The 14,694-nt window shown below is 31.9% G+C and overlaps 2 protein-coding genes across 2 annotated transcripts; both read left to right on the top strand.

Annotated features, from left to right (window-relative positions):
- Positions 1-516: 516 nt before the first annotated feature.
- Positions 517-5,351, top strand: LOC129919986 (uncharacterized). Its single transcript, XM_056001134.1, has 3 exons — positions 517-4,287; positions 4,346-4,891; positions 5,150-5,351. The coding sequence occupies exons 1-3, from the start codon at positions 558-560 to the stop codon at positions 5,275-5,277; spliced, it is 4,404 nt and encodes a 1,467-aa protein (XP_055857109.1). The 5' UTR covers positions 517-557; the 3' UTR covers positions 5,278-5,351.
- A 2,232-nt stretch (positions 5,352-7,583) lies between these two features.
- Positions 7,584-12,658, top strand: LOC129919487 (DCN1-like protein). The gene is made up of 3 exons (XM_056000373.1): positions 7,584-7,724; positions 8,006-8,590; positions 12,374-12,658. Exons 1-3 carry the CDS (start codon positions 7,722-7,724, stop codon positions 12,608-12,610), a joined length of 825 nt encoding a protein of 274 aa, XP_055856348.1. The 5' UTR covers positions 7,584-7,721; the 3' UTR covers positions 12,611-12,658.
- The last annotated feature ends 2,036 nt before the right edge of the window (positions 12,659-14,694 follow it).

Consider the following 14,694-nt stretch of genomic DNA (forward strand, 5'->3'; position numbering starts at 1 on the left):
TTAAACGAACTAGAAGCAGAGCAGTCAAATAAATATAAACCAAGGCAGAACAGTTCAACTCAAGCCGAGCCAATTTTTTGATTTTATTATTTATTTCTCTACTTTATAAAAAATTTTAAACAATTTAAATAAATTTACTGTCACTCTCAGATATCTTCTTTCATTTTTGCCACAGTGTCAAGTTTCAAAGATTACAGAAACGTCAACTGCATAGAATTTATAACCATTTTTTAAATTTTAAATTAAAGTTAGACTATCCTAGGTAATGGCTATGCGAGAGGAACGAAAAAGAATAAAAAGCCTATGGAAAATTTCAAAAACTGGTAAATAGCACACTTTGTTTATAAATCTTCAGTATTTTTCTTTTCAAATTATTTCAAGATACAAAGAAATGTAATCTTGAAGATGATGATGATTCCTTACCCGGGAAACAAGAGTTAATAGCCCAAATTGATACAAATCTAAGGCATCTACAAGGACAGAAAAAAGTACTTCAATGTGCCAAAGAAGGTAAAACATGGAGATTGAAATTTTCATTAAATGAAAAGAAAAACAAAATGAGTCAATGCAACTTAAGAAGTGATGTTGATTCAAAACACAAAATAGTCAAATATAAAAGCGTTAAAGTGAAAGATTCTTTAACACAAATTGGACCATCGCTTAATAATTTATCTATGGTAAAAAATCATAAAGATTCACATTTTAGGGTTACTACACCAGAGAAACAAAAGAACTCCGATAAGCATTCTTTAAATGCTTATAGAAAGTCTCCGAAGTTAGACTTAGGGGCTTGTAAGAAATACGACGTTCTTTCAAATTTGGAAAGTAGATCATTACCTAAAGAAAAGTCCACTCATACCTTCCAAAAGAAAAACAATATTGAGAAAGAGATCAAACCAAGAAGTATTTTTACTCAAAAGTCTCAGAACTCACCTCAATTTATACTCACCACACCAAGAAATGATATAAATATTGACAGCCAAATATCAAAAAATTCAGGATCACCACATACGAACAGAAAAACACCAGAACGAACAGCGAGTTCGATACTAAGACATGCTAGATTGTCTAAAGAAATATTGGAGCACGTAAAAAAACATAGACCTTCTCCAAAAACAAAAACGAAAATGAAATTTAAAGGAACTCAACCCGTGGAAAAATTGCTCTTAAAAGCTAACGGGAAATTAGTACAATCTGTAAATGATGTCAATCGAAACTTAAATTTTTCTAAAAAGAGATTGGAAATAAAACAAAATGTTTCCATCTACAATCGTGATACATACGTTATAGTTAACCCCGAACCTACTAAAAGTACTCGCTCTAAGCAAGATAGAAGCACCTCAAAAAGTAACAACTCTACTGAGACTTCAAACTTACAAAATGTCAAAACCATAAGACCAAATGTCATCGATGACAGTACTTATGTTTGTCCTGATAATTCTGAAGAAAACGAATATTTACTTCTTCCTTATGTTCCTAATAGCAGCGAGGAAAGAGAGAATAGAGCTGAGTTAAAAAATCGGAATAGTCTTTATGAAGAAAGTTCTCTAGAGTCTGTACAAGTTTTGGAGGACGTATCAAGTGACGAATCTATGAAACCATCACTAAGGAAAGAAAAACACCCAATGGCTTGCGAGTCACATCATGACCCCCAAAGAAATGTCGATGGAGAACAAAATGTATCACAAACTACTAATAAATCGGAATACATGTCACATAGATTGGAAAAAACCTGGGAGTCTCATATTATTCGCAAGGGGCTCAGAAGCTCAAAGTTTGAAACTTCTCATTATATCCCCGTTAAGGATTTGACAGAGTATCCATCACAATTCAATCACAAAAGCTATCCGAAACAATACTCTCGACAGAAAAATGAATTAAAAACTATGCCCCTAAGCCCGAAACGCAATCATGCACAAATACGAGATACCTCAAAATTATTGGTATCAAATCAAGGTCTTCAACCAAGTAAAATAGTAGGTAGGCAACGAAATGTTTTGACACAATACACATCAGATAAAAATATCACAAGGGATCAGTTCCATAAGAGTGATTCAATTAATAGTAATTTCAGACAAGAAAATCTATCGCAAAAACGAAATGTCCTTAACATTACTCCGAGTTTAAAACAAAACCAAGATACTGAAAAATTGGTTTCAACACATTCATTTTTAGACCAAAACCATAGGAAGGGTCAGTCGTTTACAGTCTATCCAGAAAGGAATAGTTTCGAAGATAGCTTGCTGAATACGAATTTCGAAGATACTAGCGATGCAGAGAGTGAAATTTCTGTCTCTAAACTATCGCAGCAAAACGAAACGGAAGAAAAATGCTTAGACGAAGAACTTTTTCAACATTCCAGTCCAGTAAACACGTCAAAATCCTCACTGAAGGATGTTTTCGAACAAAAAGAAGTACTCTACCCAAAACGCTCACAAGATTATGAAAAGAATGCATTCAAAACGTTTCCTTTAGAGAAACTAACCAAAGAAGAACCCGGCCCGGGCGCCATTTTCAAAACACCTGTTTTGACAAATTCTGAAACAGAAAACAAAAAGCTGTCAAATTCACATGCAATAGAAGCTACAGTTGGAAATGATAAATTTCAACAAGACACTCAGCAAATCAACAACAAAGAAAAAATTAGAAATTCGGAAGACTCGAGTTTGACAACAGTTTTTGGGAAACCTAGAACAAAATTAACATACTCCGATAACGAATTGATTCAAGAAAAAATTTTTAAACAAGGGCCATATGATTTGAAATCAAAATCATTTTGTCATCAATCGAACACCAAAGTGCCGAAAAAGAATGCTAAGATAGATCAACCGCAGATAACGAAATGGAAGAAAGAGCACCACAACAAACGCCCATTACTTGTACATAAAGAGCAAATAGATTCACAAGAGAGTGAATTGACAACATCAACAAAGGCATCTGAATTAAAGTTCACTTCAAAAGGTACTGTTGATAAAACAGACTTAGTTCAGGTTTTATTACCTATCGAAGCAAGAAAAAATGACACTCGAAAATCTCCACCACTAAGTGAATCGAAAATATCAACTAAAAACTTATTTTATAAGATTGAACCAGAACCAATTTCCCAAAAGAGTTCTTCACTAGCCAGTATATCTGTTGAAAACAGCTTTGCAATAGACAAACGTGAAAATTCTGAGTTGGGCGCCATATCAGGAGCTTATTCTAATGACCATGATTTGCTTACCAATACATCGCCTGTGTACAAACGTAAAGAAACCTCAAAAGAAAGTCAAACAATTCATTTAAAATCCGAATCCAACCATAATGCTTCCAAAAAAGTTAAAGCAAATTACACACAAAAATACGATTCAAAATTAGGAGCCGTTCCGAAAACGAAAACAAGGGAAGATGATTTTAATCTCAAATCGAGGTTTAATAAAAGCAGTCTTTCACCAAGAGCTCCACAATTTGATCATACGAAATTCAAATCGCATCAAAATGCTTATATAAATACTTCAAAGTCACAATCAACACTTGACCTTGTAGATTTGGAAACCGTTCCGAAAACAAGTATTTCAACAAAAGGAATGTCTTTGAATCTTGACACAGACCTGGACAAGGACAAACCAGAAGCACAAAAAGAGTTTGAGAAGAAACCTTCTGATAAGGAAATTTCAACACTTCGATCAAAACCAAGTGGTTCGGAATTGGGCGCCATTCCAAAAGTGAATCAAAGAGATTTCAAATTTGTAGCAAACTCAAGTTCTCTTTCATTATGTGCTCTACCAACAATGAATAAGGACTTTACTCGAAAGTTACCACATAGCTACACAGAATTAAATCACTCTATTGGAGAAACATTCTTAGAGCATAAATCAAACCAATTACTACATAAGGAGGAACAACTGGAAGCAAATGATAAAAACTACAAAGACGATTTAACAGAATCTCAATTTAAAATTTATAAGGCAACAGAACATCTTCCTCGAGATGATATAAAACAATCAGTCTCTCAGGAAAAACATGAAAAATTAATTCAGGGACAACCCACAGTAAAAACTAACAAATCTTCAAGTGATCAGTATTCAGAATTATTTTTGAATCAAAAAGATGAAGTAAAAAATAGTATCCGGACCTCACAATCAAAATTTAAGCAAAATTTAATATTTTCAATACCATCTAAACCAGCAGCTAAAAAACTACAAGTTAAGTCATCAACCGGCGTATTTGGTACAGCTAAACGAGATTCAAATGACATATCATCTGGACGCAAATTTAGTTCAATTTCGGCTTTCAATTTGAAAAAAGGTAATCACACATTCCTCTACCTTAACATTTAAATTCCATAAAAATGTATCTATTACAGAGATAAAAAATGAGATCCCAACAAAAATAGACAAATTTCATATTTCCAACCAAATTAAGCCAAACATACTCTATTCAAATAAGCTAAGTTCATTTCCAGAACCTGAAGAAGGGCGGACATCATCTGTCATTGTTAATGCAGAACTGTCAAATAATCAGACTGAAAATAAGATGAATGAGAGATTCGATCAGAACTCTTTAAAAAGCAGGGATGGTAGTAGATTAAATGAAACAAACGAAAAAGTAGTCAACAGTGAAGACCACATTTTTCTCTCTGACACTTTTAATGTAAATATCCCTATCGAAGGTGTTTCGCTAGAGGTTTCAGATTTAATACAACACTTGCAAAATCGGGTTAAGGATTGTGATCAAAATGTCAAAAATCATTTAAAAACATTGGAAAAACTTAAAACAAATTGCAAAAATGTTGAGTCAGAAGAAAAGAAAGAAGAAATGACAACAGTAGGAGATTTGAAAGATATGACAGCTGAAGAACCGTTAACTAGAGAAGATTATTTCCAAAGTGACATAAATGGAGAAAATAGCTGTACGTTATTTTATTTTTTAATTATTAAACTATATTTCTTACAAAAGTCCCTTTCACTTTAAGTTCATAGATTCTTCGTCGACAGCAACTCCCTACTAACAATTTTGCTTCTATAATGCTTTACAGAAGCAACAATTGCATCTGTAAAGCTTTATAGAACCAAAATTGTTTGTCGGGCTTCTATCTAACCTGAACTACTAATTTTCAGGTAAACTATTAGATGGCAGATGATAATTCAAGTTTTCTTTATTTTTGCAGGTCATTGCATTTTCTGCGGAGAAGTTCAAACAACCCTAGATGATTCAGAGGAAATACCATCATTTACTGGTTGTGATTGTATGAAAGAAGATTATTACGATATTATGCGAATAGCTTACAACAAATAATGTTAATTAAAAAAAAATAAACTATTAATACTTTAAATATATGAATTGATTTTACAAGAAAAATGCTTTTGAAACTATCTGTTTTTTTTTTTATATATATTCTGGCGCCCAACGTGAGGATTTTCTTAGTTTTATACATTTATACTTAAACTGGTGGAGTTGTCTGTAAGGTAGTTGTGTAGGAAAAAGGATTATGATAATTTGGAATATTTAAGAAAAAGAGGAAATGAATGCTAGGTTTCGGAGGTAGATGTTCGGCAGTTAGATCACGGAAAGGAGGAAAGAGATACTTTTTTGATATTTTTCCTAACTTCAAATATGCTGGTTTTATATTATCTTGTTAGAACAATTTTGAAGCATCTATGTACAAATCACTTATATAGGTCGTTTCAAATCAAAAGTCCCATGGAAAATTGAGCAAAAATAAAAAAAAAACTCATTCGCTTACTGGAAGGAAGCATTTATGAGGCAGCTGAACCTTTTCTTAAATTTCGATAAAATAATGAAGAACAGTTCTTGATATCCCTATTTTAATTAATTGATCCGTCTGTCAGATTCACTGCTTTAGCTTCACAAAGCGGAGGCAAGTCTCCCGGGCTTGCATCACTTCATATCCGCGAGCAGTAAAAAAAAAAGATACAATTATTTAATTATTTATCATTTGAAGGCAGTTAGGATAACTTTGCCGAAGATATTGTTATAGGACTAGGTGAAGATGGACCAGAAATGTCCAGTTTATACAGGGTGTCCCAAAAGTTAACGTCGAAACGAAAACGGTAGATAGGGTAGGTGGTGACAGTTATCAGAAAAATAATTAAAAAAATCGCAGCCATATATTTTGGGAGTTATGGGCATTTGAAAAAAAGTCGAAAAAATGGTCACCCTGTGACGGTTTTTCATGTGCCGTGACTACAAATCTTAATTTTTCTCACTTTTTTCTTTTGTTACGGAACCTTGAATAACCCTGCTATCAAATGCATTCAAAAATTTTTACTCAGCTGCATCAGTTTTAAAGAAAATATTACTTTTTTACCCAACTTAGTACTAAAAATTTTTACATGACTCTAATTCAATGAGCCGTAGTGTAAAAAAAACGCACTACGATGTTTCGGCAAGTTGCCTTAAAAGTTGGTGTGTTCAATTCTCTTTTCAAAATGGTACAACATTGTTGAGAAAATTCCATAAATAACCGAGATAAATTTTTTTTTCTTAAGAAATCCGACTTTTTTATGAGGTAATTTTTCCATATTATTCAAGTTTTGTACCCTTTCAGAACCTTTCAGAATACAAAAACTTAAATAATATGGAAAAATTACCTCATAAGAAAGTCGGATTTCTTAAGAAAAAAAAATTTATCTCGGTTATTTATGGAATTTTCCCAACAATGTTGTACCATTTTGAAAAGAGAATTGAACACACTAACTTTTAAGGCAACTTGCCGAAACATCGTAGTGCGTTTTTTTTACACTACGGCTCATTGAATTAGAGTCATGTAAAATTTTTTAGTACTAAGTTGGGTAAAAAAGTAATATTTTCTTTAAAACTGATGCAGCTGAGTAAAAATTTTTGAATGCATTTGATAGCAGGGTTATTCAAGGTTCCGTAACAAAAGAAAAAAGTGAGAAAAATTAAGATTTGTAGTCACGGCACATGAAAAACCGTCACAGGGTGATCATTTTTACGACTTTTTTTCAAATGCCCATAACTCCCAAAATATATGGCTGCGATTTTTTTTATTATTTTTCTGATAACTGTCACCACCTACCCTATCTACCGTTTTCATTTCGACGTAAACTTTTGGGACACCCTGTATGATAGCAATTCATAACTTAAAATTCTATTCACATCTTTTCATTTGTATAATTAGGCAGTAAATATCTTATTTTTATTTTTCAATTATTTTGGAGTCGTCACTAATAAACAAATTCAGATTTTTCGTTTGCTTATTTTTTTCTCTATCATTTCTTTCATTCAAACAAAGCATGATTTGTTGTTATTTTTGAGTTGGTTTGTCGCAATGAGCCAATAAAATTGAGTTTTTTGTTTATTTGTTCTCAATTTTATTGGAATGGAGAAAATAAACTCAGAGTCAGGACTACGTGCGGCGCAGTCGTACATTTTATTTTATTTTATTATATTTCAGAAAACAACGTCTACATCTGTAACGGTTTTCCTTCAAAATTTTCAAAGTGTTTTAAATTTCAGGTATGTTACATCCGGTTTACCCCCAAAAAACATAATTTTCCAAACACACCCTATTATTCTGTCAAATTTACAAAACACCCTCTATCTTTTTCTCACAAATATATCCTTTCCACTCACACACACTCTTGGTGGACTCAACTTTCAAATGTCAAACACTGTCCGTCAAAATTCCCCTTCAAAAAGAAGAAAAATATTTTAAGAAAAAGTTTTCATTTTCATTTTTCCGAAATTATTCAATTATGGTAAGTTTAAATAATAAATTTTATAAAAATAAACTACAATAATAAATAAACTACAATTATTTATCATTTTATTGATACTTTTCCAAAGAAAATAACACAAAATTTCTCATCACAAAAAATATTACGTTATATAGATTCTTTTTTTTTTTTATATTATTCTTTCTTTCTTCGTTTTTTTTTTGTTTTTTTTTTTCCTTTGGTAATTTGCCCATTGCCAATTTGCTGATGATTTAATCGAATTTAAGATATACTTTGTATTCAACAAAAATTATTATTTACAGAATAAATTAAAATCAACACAAAAAGACAAAGTTCGAAAATTTATATCGCTAACACAAACGGGCGAACAAACGGCAATCTATTGCCTCACAAACAATGACTGGAAACTCGATCAGGCCAGTGACAATTATTTCCAAAATCCAGACCTCTATTACCGCGAGCTAGATCGCAAACGCATTGAGGCATTATTCAATCGCTATCGGGATCCCTGCGATCCCCAGAAAATCACATCCGAAGGAGTGATTCGGTTTTTGGAAGATCTCGAGCTGAGTGCCGATTCGAAACTGGTTCTAATTATTGCATGGAAATTCCGTGCTGAAGCTCAATGTGAATTCAGCCACGTTGAATTCTGCAACGGGATGAATGATTTGGGTGTTGATAGTGTGGATAAATTGAAATTGAAATTGCCATTGTTGGAACAAGAGTTAAATGATGCGGGGAAGTTTAAAGACTTTTATCAGTTTACGTTTAACTATGCAAAGGATCCGGGGCAGAAGGGCATCGATTTGGATATGGCTATAGCGTATTGGCGAATTGTGCTGCAAGGAAGATTTGAATTTTTAGATATTTGGTGCAAATTTTTAACGGTGAGTATTTAGATATAAGGATTTTTGTGTTTATATGTATAAAGGGTTTTCTTTTCTATTTTATTCAAGTACTTTTTCTATTTTATTCAAACTTTGCTTTGTTTTATGTTAAGATTTTATCGCGAAATAAGTTTTTATTATATTTTGTGAATGTCTGTGGGCTAAAAAAGTCAAATATATTCATTTATATTGGGCACAGGATGTGTATTCTTGGATATCAGGGATGCCCTAGGTCTGATAGACATTAAACTTGTGTCATTCGCGAACGGACTAGTTCATTTTGGTGAACTTAGTTCACTTACTTAGTTCAATTTAGTTCGCGCTTAGCAAAGAAGATATTTTTTTAACAAAATAAACACCAAAATACAGCAGTCGTAGTATAACATGACAAAACAGCTTGCGCTCACCTTACACCACAATTTGTTTTTTTTTTTTGTTTCTATTCCTGTATATTATTTAGGTCTTATGAAGTACCTTCTGTATATGGAATTCTAAAATTTTGTCACCGACAGCACTTTTTTAGGCCGGCGGACGTTTAAAAAATAGAGGTTCAGAAACCAAAGTGCATATGAAACTGCATCCAATTCTTTGCGGAGCTAAATCGGTTCTTCTGCTCTACCTCAAGTTTAGATGCAAAAGTGCACAAAGGCGCTTGTGTCAGTTTCAGCGTTTCTTCTTCAAGCATCACTACTCTAATTTTTGAGCAAAAACAACAAACAACTAACATCTTGAATTACTATGATTCCGAATTAATGAAAGGAAAACGACCTTCTTCTACATGTAAGTTTGAGTGCCACCGACTCTCCCGTGCAACTCGATAGTTTTGTGAGTTACAGAAGTAGTTAAACAGTCGATTAATTTAGACTAGATAATTCTTGATCTATTGAAAAATGGACACACGTTGTTGCTTAGAGAAAACTTGTTGTGAATTTTGTCCGAAAGATGGCAAAATTAATTAAACCTGGAGGTTCATGCATACTTGGCCCATATAATTAGTCTTTGCAAGAACGTACACGGGCTTATAGCTAGATACAATTTTTTCGGATGCCCAGTGAGGCCATTAGCCTCAGAATTTTATCGAGTCCCTTCTAAAGACTTGCACATATAATCTTCTGTTGGATAATGTTTTCAAAACTTTGTGTCCTTAAAGGCAAATGAAAACTGTCTGTAATAAGGTTCAGTAGGCAGCGTCACCATGAAAACAAGTGTTTCCTACCCTGTCCAACTAGCCCTGTGATTAGGATTATATGAGAGTATTTAGTACGAGAACGTAATTAACGAAATAAAAAGAAAGGTAGGCCTAAAAACTCCTGGTACAAGCAAATGCAAAAACACCAGCATTCAGTTGGCCTCAGAAACAGAACAATACAAAACCGGGAGGCTTGCCGCCGATTTCTGAGGTCAACCCGGCGAACCCCACAGGCGGATCACTAGTGTAAAGCAGTAACGTGGAAAGGTTATGATCCCCTCGACATCGAGATCATAACAGCGCCGAGAAAAAGGAAGAAGAAGAAGTACGAGAACGTACAATAAAATGTTTGTGTAGAACAGTAACAGAGATATTCCTTGGTAAAATCTTAGTAAAAAAAAACTAATACTGCGTAATAACTAATCCAAACACATATTAATAACCAGAATCCCAATTTTCGACTTGACTTAACCATTCCATATTTATGGTCACAACAGCTATGGTATCATAAACCTACATCCAGGATTGATAAAGTTTTCTGGGTAGTGCGCCTTTTTACAAACTTATTAGAGCCAATGGTTGAGTTGATATTAACTTCTAGATAATTACGGTGCAGGTGAAGTCTTTCAAGCCCATAAATTTTTTCTTAGGAGTGGCCGATGATGTTGAAGTCGGCGGCATATCCCAAGTTCGTGAACGGATCTATTGAATATAGTGCTTTTTTTTTAAATACCGATCCTGGGAATAATTTTACCAAAAATAATGTTGAAAAAATTACTCGAGAGCACATCTCATTGTCGAAACTCACGAAAATTAGAATAATTTGACGAACAAAAACAAATTACAAGGGATGTATTTTAATGTCACTTTTTGCTCATGCATCAACTATCGTCATAGAATGGTCTTGATAATGTATCCTATAATATGCTATTTATTTTAGCCTTTTCTTACCCTATTGTCAAAATTTTGTCTATGGAGTATATAATATGGGCCTTATAGATCGCAGAGTATTAAAAAAAAAATTGGCTAATCTACCTAAAACTGTACACAGCAGTTTCTATTTGCACGAACAAAACCTATCTGCTAGCCTTTGTATTTTTTCTTTTGTAAATAAAATCAATCGTCGGGTCGCCCTCAACAATTGACTTACTAATTTTTGTTTGTGCTATATTTGGTTGGTCCTGTATTCTGATTATGAACTTGACTTGCCTCGAATTGCTTAATTATGGAATTCGAAGCGAATATTTCCAATATTCCAGCCCAATGAGAACTGACTCCATGAGATATTCAGCCAATCTATCATCTGAAAATAGGAACAATTAAGAGTATTATATTACTTTTTTCATATCGTTGATATAAAGAAAAAAAGAGAAGCACTCATAAGATTGTTTCTTGAGAAATACTCCAGGAGCTACTACTACATGTTATTAACCACTAAAACCAAATACTTATAAAAAATTGTAAAGTTATATTTGGGTGACATTTTTAAATATCGTACGCCTTGCTAATCTAACAACGGGTACTCCTAATTTCGGACGAAAGGCTTAATTTACAAATATCTCCAGATAGCGAAGTATCTTGGGGTTAAAATCCCATCAACTTGCACGAAAAGTGAAATTTTTCATCGATGTTGGAATCGAATGTGCGTCGAAATCCATTTGCTTAATATATCCTATTCACTTTAATTTTATACCTGTAAGGCCCTTGAATTTTTTTTCTCTTCTTGGCGGCTGGGAATGTCCTTATTTCAAATAAATTAAGCAATACTGTTAGAATGAAATCGACTACAATAGCTTCAATTTCTCAAATTTTTTTGAGGCCCCTTAAGCTTTGTTTCGTAAAAGACAGCTCCTCATTTAACTTGTTTCCTTTCTGTATATTTGGTGTTGGGACTTGAAGGTACTAGAGAAAATTTAGTCACAAAATTTGGAAGGTTTTCTTTGGCTGCAGGGAGTTGAATTATCTTCCGATTTTTGTGTGGAAGATATAACCATTTTAATTCATATATAGACCATAAAATGTGATGCCATGATATAAAAAAATTGGGTCCCAGACGTTACAAACGCGGCATTACCCTTATCAGATTTTTGCGAACATAAGTGATATATACCTACATCAAAAAATCATCATACCATAACTTAAATATTTAGGTCTCCGTCCCACATGTTCCATATTCGAAGTGCATCCCAACAGACGTCTTTCAAATTCAAAAATGCATTTACAAAAAAAAAAAAAAAACAGTATAAAAACTGTTTTATCTAAACATAATCAAATATGCCTTTGTCTTTCTGTATATTCTCCTGATTACAAATTAGTAAGTCCCAGACGTTTTGATCATGGCTTTATCTCTCCCAGACGCCTTTGAAGCTCTACGAAATGGTTTAAATTGATCGTTTTCATACAAAAAGTCATACTGAAAAAAAGTGCTTTATATCCTGACAACAGGTTAATAAGTACTAGAAGTTTTTCCCGGGCTGTTTTTTTTTTTCGAGACAATTGAAAAGTTAGATTTTAAAACTTTAATTATGTTACTATTTTATAATTCTTTAAAATCTTTTAAGAAACAACACTAACTGAATATTTATTTCTTTAAGGAAAAACACAAACGATCTATACCGAAAGACACATGGAATCTGCTGCTAGACTTTGCCACTCATATCGACGATAACATGACAAATTATGATTCCGAAGGTGCATGGCCCGTACTTATTGATGACTTTGTCGAATGGTGTAACGAAAACAACTTTCTCACACAACCACAAAGTCAACAACAGAAAAACATATCTAGCAGCTTTCAAACATCGCATAGTACAAATATGAATTATGGCTAGCGAACATAAAATATCTTTAAATAAATAATAAACTTGTGTTGATTTTAATTATATTATTATTATTATAAAACAAAAAAAAAATATTATTATTATAATTATATTTAAAGAAACAAAAAAAAAAGAGAAGTTATTATGTACTGCTACTACTATTATACTAGAAAAAAAAACTTGTTTTCTTTCGGGTTCCATACAGAAAAAAAGTTTATTACTATATTATTTTTGTAACTTCTTTATCTTTTGTTTTGCTTTTCCTTTTGCATTCATTTTTTATTTTTATTTTTGTGATTATTTTTTTTTTTTTTGTTTTCTTATTTCATTTTCATCTATTATAAACCTACAGTATATAAGAAAGAAAAAAAAAATACTTTCTATTTTTTCTCTCTGATAAAACAAGCTAAACATTGCAATAGTAAACAAAAACCATAGATCACTTTTACCAATTTATAAAAACAATAAATATATTTAATTTAATTTTTTTTTTTATTAGAAAACAGAAAAGTGTAGGAAACCCAAACATTAAAAAATAGTTATAATAAAATTGTAATAAAAAGAAGTTGTTTTTTTCCTTTTTATAATAAATATAAATAAAAAAAATTAATAAATAAATCCAAATTGAAATAAGCAAAAGAATAAAATGATTGTTTGTTTTTTTTTTTCGTTTAATAGAAGATTTAACTAAGTTGAATTTAATTTTTTAGGGCCAAAGTTGATTCATAATTCGGAACAAATTATACAAATACATTCTTAAGTTATAGAAAATAATGGTCACGACTTACGAGAAACCAATCCGAATGTCATTATTACATGATGGTTCATTGCTGATAAGAGACCGTAGATATTTGATCTTTTCGCACTTGGGTAGAAATGGCTTCTTTCAACTAAATATCCGTACAGGACCAAGAAGATGAATGAAAGTTTATACGAGTATTTGCTTTACAACAAAACAGTATCTCGCTTTGTTATTATGAAGCTAACAAATACAATGATCTGATCTGGATCACGGAAATATTAAAACACAGCTTATTCGCTTTTTCATGATTATGAACAGAATTAAAATCGATATTCTTGGAATTTTACTCTTGAGTTCTCTTTTCCCGAACACGTTTCCCCGAAAGTTTTCATTCAGAATAAGGTTGAATTTGTTATTCGTCAGGTGTTCGTTGCAACAATTTTAGAAAAAATCAAAAAAAATGCGTTTTGAAAAAATTCTTCCAAATTCATCGAGTGAGACATCAAAAGAAAGGTTTCTTTAAGTTCTATTCATAACTGAACACCAAAAGTTTCTTGGAGATGTACTTGCTGAGTTATTTGTATACAAAGATTTTTGTCTTAATTTGCCGAAAAAAAAATGGGTTTGAAAAAAAATTCCTCCAAATTCTTTGAATGAGACATTAAAAGAAAAGCCAAATTCTTTTGAGATTATCAGCCCTATTCTGCTATTCAATTCACGTGAATCGAAAGATTTCCTCCCTTTATCACGTCAAACTGGCTTTGAAAAACTTCTTACTTTCGATAGCAAAGCTTTGTTTCCGCCTGTTTTAGACATTCTAAAGAAAAAAAAAATTGCTAAAGTTTAATTTTAACCGCCATTTCAGCGATTTTTATTTTAGACTTTCACGTGAATCGAATAGCAGAATAGGGCTGTATTTTAAAATTGTATTAATAAATATCGTAAAAATCAAAAATTTTCAAAAAAAAGTTAAATTTAAAAAAAAAAAATTCATACCATTTTTTGATATTTTTCCTACTTTTGAAAATTTTTAATTTTTCTTTGCTTTATCTAGAATTTAAAGAATATTTATTGATAAAATTTTTTAAAAATTTGATTTTTCTCATAAAAAAGTGATTAGAAGTTAAGTCATTTACAGCTGCAAAAATGTGGTGTTTTATTTCATCTCAAAAGTTCAATCCCTCAGAACAGAAAAACTATTTTATGAATAAATCTTTAACTTTGCAGATTAATTTTTAGGTATATTAAACTTCAATAATTAAGCCTCAGTTTAATCTTATCACCCATAGTTATGAAATAGCGTCACATTTTCTAAAAAACCGTAAAAAATGCCTATTTTGATAACTTTTTTAAA

The sequence above is a fragment of the Episyrphus balteatus genome, chromosome 4, assembly GCF_945859705.1.
Source record: "Episyrphus balteatus chromosome 4, idEpiBalt1.1, whole genome shotgun sequence".
Taxonomy (NCBI): Eukaryota; Metazoa; Arthropoda; class Insecta; order Diptera; family Syrphidae; genus Episyrphus; species Episyrphus balteatus.